The 5,912-nt window shown below is 39.4% G+C and overlaps 1 protein-coding gene across 1 annotated transcript; it reads right to left on the bottom strand.

Moving 5' to 3' along the window:
• Positions 1 to 1,897: 1,897 nt before the first annotated feature.
• On the bottom strand, positions 1,898 to 5,453 carry LOC142803251 (uncharacterized). Its single transcript, XM_075888371.1, has 3 exons — positions 5,346 to 5,453; positions 4,633 to 4,755; positions 1,898 to 4,080 (listed from the first exon to the last, which is right to left on the bottom strand). The coding sequence occupies exons 1-3, from the start codon at positions 5,440 to 5,442 to the stop codon at positions 3,914 to 3,916; spliced, it is 387 nt and encodes a 128-aa protein (XP_075744486.1). The 5' UTR covers positions 5,443 to 5,453; the 3' UTR covers positions 1,898 to 3,913.
• Positions 5,454 to 5,912: the final 459 nt, after the last annotated feature.

Consider the following 5,912-nt stretch of genomic DNA (forward strand, 5'->3'; position numbering starts at 1 on the left):
AGAACGTGCATACGCTTACGCTTAGGTATATGTCTACGTAAAATGAGGGAGACTCGTCGGGAGGTGTCTCAGTGCTAATGCTTTTCACAAAACACGGTGCAAATATTTCGTCCAGCGTTGTTTGAGTGCGCAAACAAAGCAAGGGACGTGTATACGAGTCTTGAGGTCGAGAGACGTTATCACACGTGCGAAAAGAATGAAAAAAGAGAGAGAGAGACTCTCGTTTCGGCTTCGCGAAAGCTTGAAATTGATAGATAATAAAGACAATTGATAGAAAACAAAGACAATTTTCTGGCCCAGCAGACGTCAGGGAAAGTCTCTGCAAAGCAGCGTCAGATGCTCGGAGAGCATAAAAAAGTGGATTACGCGTTATATGGGAGTGACAGCCACTCAGAAAGCGAGATGAAGTGTGACTGTCCTTAGATGTGAGAATCAATGCTAATTAGGAGAGTTGAGTTAATGAGCCAAAACGTTCCTAAATAAGAATAATGGGAGCGAACTGGGCATTCATCTAGTGAAAGTGACACTAGTGACAGTGAACTCACAATAGTTGATTAGCGTTGTCACAGGCCGATATATATTTTTATTTTCTTATTTATATTTGGCAAACTATGAGAAGGTAGCCTACGTTAGAGCCGGCTATCCCAACGTCATGACAGTAATGTACAAGAATAAATAGCGCACGGTTATACAGTCACACGTGGCGGTTTCGATCTTCTAGTAACCTTGGGCAAACGCATTCTAACTATTTTTTCTATTTTTGACAGTTTCACCGGACGTTTTTGCATTTGGCTTCATTCGAAGGAATGATGATATATCAGCAATAGGGCGAATGCGAGCACTGCTGCAGTGGCCGAGCGGTTACAGCGCTCAACTACAATCTAGGGGGTACTTGGTTCGATTCGCAGAATCACTGAGCACTTTTTTTTTTTCAAGAGGTTGCCCGGCCTGACAATATGCGTGCTGCCGGGTACTAATTTTTTAAGAAGTAGGCTTTCGCACTTGCTTCTTTCACTCCCCTTTTGACCCAAAAGCGCTGTACTGTGCTCCTTCAAAAATTAAACAATTCAGGGTTCATAATTTTCTCCTCCATCCTCTCTTATCGCAAAAGTGTCCAGTGCTGAAATACCAATATCATACCTGGTATATTACTTTTCACGTGTTTGGATATTCGACCAGAAATCAGTCTTCACGGCGTTTTGAAGAAAATCTACACATGCAGTGAGCTAACTGCTTGCAGCCAAGTTGACTGCCTTTGTAGGGACACGCTTTCGTGCTAATTTGGTGGGCATCATCACATGCAGCAAGACCAAAGAGCACGGACAGTTAGAGCTGACGCAAACAGAGTGATTACTTTGTGCCTTCTCTCCCGCTATTTTTCATGCTGCACGCTTCAGTGTAATGTCGCTGTCAATGGTTAAAATGAACTATAGCAGTTAATCGAGTTCTGCTGAGAGGGTCCCCTATTGTCCAGAATGGAACAGAACAATGACAATTTGATTTGTGTGATAAAGAGATACCCTGCTTTTGGTTACTAGAATAAATTTCTAAACTGAAGTTTATTTTTTATTAACAACAGTTCCAGAGCAGATGAAAGGTGCATGGACAAAATTCGTGTATTCAGCTTGAATAGGTTTGTGACCTTAAATGTAATTGCGAACAGGTATCACAGTATGCATAATTATCACACACATATACAACCACGGGTGATAGCTTGCTTATTCTGATTAAAATTGAAAGGTTGAAATCGACATATTCAACCAACGCAATGTGTATGAGATATGCCATGTAGAGTAGCTTTGCTCTAAACTAATCTTCGCAGGTTCGTTCCATTTTACCCAATTTCTTGCCCATGACTGTAGATTGGTAAATGAAACAACTTCTTCGAACACACATATTCTGTGTAAGGTTACATTTATTTTTATGCAGTACAAAACAAATTGAAATGTATAATGGCTCAAAAGAGAAATAACTAGAAACAAATTCAGCCAAATCATTACCAAACTTACCAATGATAAACGGATTCTCATTTAAAAGATACATACATACATACATATACACACACACACATACATATGTAACCCATACATACATACATACACTCAGGTGTAAATATTAAAATGAATGGCTATAAAAGAACAATTCTAATACACTCATTTTTAATATACTACAGAAAGTAACTTACGAGAGAAATCCACCGGCACTGTTATGTCTGGACACCGTGTTTCTCGAACCATCTCGCAAAAGCTTGATGCATAGTTTTCTGATGCTGCCCAGTGACAAGCAGTTTTTATAAAAAACACAAGAATAAAGTCCTTGACAATGTCATGCTAAAGAAAAGGGCTGTGCATCAATATTTTGTACATGTCTGCAATATCACTCTGTTTATTTACATAGCTTGGCTCATTCACAACCCACTAACAAAGCATGTTAGGACACTTAGGCTGAAAGTTGGCACAGCGCGAGTAAATTCTAGACAATACATGAATAATACAATTATAAGCTACTAAGCTCCTTGGTGCAAACAGTGTTTATATTGACAGCTATAGGTGCCATTTCATTTCCCCAAAGCACTTCTCAAAAGTAGAATCAACTTTATTTAGCTAAAAGTTTCTATTCTGGCGCGTCGTGGTGGCTCAATGGAGGAAGTGACTCTTTCGGCCAGGAAAACAAAGACCAATTATTTTTCCAGTTCGTGAATTCACCCCATGCTAACATTGAGGCAGCTGGTAAGAGTGCTTTTGGAGAGAGGAAACCACCACATTCCCACCAGTTGTGGCCTTGGGTAGCTACTTCACTTGGACAAAAATGATGAAAAACACTCCTCATGAAGACTTCAAAGTTTGCACATCAACACAGTTCCCATACAGCTGTCTATTAGTATGCTTGAAAAATAATGAGTTTACTGGTGGGCAAAGACTGTACACTATGTGAGGTGATGCTCCAGTGCACTGCATGTATGTCTTGCTGCTGGCCTCAACTGCGATGTTGCTCAGCACATATGTGTAAAATAAGAACTAATACTATGCCACTGCAAAGTAATTATGTGTAATTTGCATGAAACAGGGACCACAATAAAAGAACATAACAACATTTGCCTTCACAAAGTTCAAAGAATGTAAATAAATTTCCACATAGTTTTCACAGTTCATCTGAGGATAGTAATATTGGTTGTAAACACATTCTTACTTCCACTAACAAACTATTTTAAGATGCCAGATTCAATATTAGAGTATACCAGCACTTTTGTAGGGCTAAACAATTGTACAGGCACCTAGAAAAACACAAGTGAATGCATGCTATAGCTACATATAAAAATAAATACTTTTATTTCTAGTCTGAGTAGAGCTGCATAGATGATAAGTCACTTGCATTACATTATGAACAAACCTATCCGAGCAAAGTATACATTTAAAAAGTTACACTTACACAGTAGATAAGTAGACTGTTGAAGGACGGACAGGCAGTGGGATAATACCCAAGCACTAAAATCTACTGTTAAGATATACTAGGAGTAGTGATGATCCTCTTCCTTCCAAATAAAATAATCCACATAGATTCACTTTCCAGAGCTTATACACTCATGGCATCATTGGTGCTATACAAATGAGTGTACACTGAAGGATTACATCGACTAAGTACATGATTACTGCATCCATGGCTTTACTTCTTGTACTACAAAGAATGCAAACACAGTTACCATTGGCGACCATGAATGCTGTGGTTTCTGGCATGTAAATGTAGAGGCACGCAGGCACTTAACACACATGTTAAAAACTTCAGCTCAAAAATATTTGCCCACTAACACTACAGCAGCCTTTGAATTAGTGTCATAGTTTGGTATCTTCCATGCAAAATTTAAATAATTTCGAATGCAAGCAAATGAACTGCTGAATAATGCACTGCTAAGAAGTTAAGCAGCAGCTGCTCCTGACATCACAATGTGCTCTTTCTGCTGTTGTAAACTTTGCGCAGGAGAACAGTCACTGGCAGTCCCTTTATACTTGTTGGTCTTCTGTGCTCTGTTCTTGATACACTGTACATGACCGTGGAGCACCGAACCCCTTGTTACTGCTGGAACTTAGAAAAATACAGAATATTGTTACAACCATGCTACATGCAAGAGTGTATAGTTGTCAATTATGTGTTCATATTTACCGATATTGTATTTTCAGAAGCCAATGACAAGCCTCAACACACACACACACACAAAGAGTGAAGACTGAAAATATATTAAATATGATACAAGAGCAAAACTACAATGTTATAGATGAAGGCATGAAACTTCTGTCAAACATAAAAAGCCAATAAAATTTCTTCTATTTCGACTTTACACTAGGTGCGAGAAGCAGACCACAAATAAGTTCACTAAGAAACACAAGTTAGACTGCATTACAACACAACAGCAAATGTTCATAACTTTAGGGCTGTCTAACATAGCCAGCTCACCGTACTGCGAATAGGAGCAAATGGGCAGTCTAGAAGACACAAAGAACTTGTAGATTATGAGTGTGCTTGTTGCTGACATCTATTATTCTAAAGGGAGAAAACCTTTCAAAAATGCACTTCGTCAGGGGAAATAATTATACGCAACAAACACAACGGGCTCCTACAGGTGCCACCAACACTCACCATTATTGTTGATACCAGTGTCTTGCCGGATGGATATACTGCGTCCTGCGCAGAAGACCAAAGGAGCGCTCCATGACTTGGATTGCATGTGTGCTAGCTGCATCGCTCTGCTGCTGAAATAGGCTAGCCACAGACAGAGAAATGAGAAGCCATGGCTTTGAAACACACTGAAAGTCACCTTTAGAGATCAACAATGCATACTTAGGTCAGGTACAATTGGTAGAAAAATATATATCACTATGCAATCGTGGTGAACATGATCGGCTAAACACAAGCAACAGCACTGAGAGAGAAAAAGCTACATTAGGTAAAAAATGCCGTTACTGGCCCTATGTCATCTGAGGGTTCTTCAATAGGTCTTTCTCCTTGGAAGTTGTGAACAGGCAGGCAATTTTCACCCACTTGCTATTTTCTTCCAGAGCACTTGATCCACAGAGGGAGTCACAAGCTCGAGAGCTCAATAAGGAATCAAAGTATTTGTGCTCGTTTAAAGCACACGCTTTTGAGTCTCAGATTATTGGAGTTTCATTCATATGCTGCAGGCTTTCAGCTTTCAACATTCTCAAATATCTTGCAATTTAGTTCTATAAATGTTGAATAAGAAATATGTGTAAGAATATTACAGGTATCCACTGAAAGCAACCATGCTTGGGTTTTCAATTTGTGCACAGTAAGTGGTGTTCACGTAATCGTATGTATTAAAAAAAACTAACCTTGCAGCCAGCCGTTAGGCAGTTTTGTGCCCTCGAAGCTCCCAAGCAGATCGCAGTCCTTCCAGATGAGGCTGCCATGCATGCTTCCACGCCACATCCGCTGAATGATAACAGTCTCAGCCGTGACATAGGCTTGCATAGTTGGGGAGAACGTGTCCTTCCTATTTTTGTACAGGTGCTCCAAGTAATGATGAGGATTGATGTGCCAGAATGTGCAACCGATGCATCACAGGACATTAACCAACCAATCTCTGCGATCTGTGAAGAGCCAAAAACGAGATATTTAAAACAATCATTAAAAGCACTCACTTCTAATACTTATTTGAGGGAGCTATCACTTCGTTAAAGTGACCGAAATCTGCTATAATCACTTTAAAATAAACTGAAGCCTCATATAAAATTTACGTACCCCAATATATATGTCCTACTGAAGTATAGTACTACCACAGTGGTAATCGTCTATAGAACTAATTTTCCAAAATAACAAATTTTTTAAGTGCAACCTGGCTCCTGAAAAATAAATTCACATTAACTTTCCAACTATCAAACGTGGTCAATCGACAGGCC

This window comes from Rhipicephalus microplus, chromosome 1 (assembly GCF_043290135.1).
Source record: "Rhipicephalus microplus isolate Deutch F79 chromosome 1, USDA_Rmic, whole genome shotgun sequence".
NCBI classification, from domain to species: domain Eukaryota; kingdom Metazoa; phylum Arthropoda; class Arachnida; order Ixodida; family Ixodidae; genus Rhipicephalus; species Rhipicephalus microplus.

Bases quoted from the DNA above. Each gene is read 5' to 3' on its own strand.
- LOC142803251 (XM_075888371.1), bottom strand. From the start codon at position 5,442: ATGTGGCGTGGAAGCATGCATGGCAGCCTCATCTGGAAGGACTGCGAT. The intron at 4,756-5,345 runs GTTAGTTTTTTT...GTCTGTGGCTAG, and splicing joins GCCTAACGGCTGGCTGCAAG to CCTATTTCAGCAGCAGAGCG. The intron at 4,081-4,632 runs GTGAGTGTTGGT...TATTTTTCTAAG, and splicing joins CACTGGTATCAACAATAATG to TTCCAGCAGTAACAAGGGGT.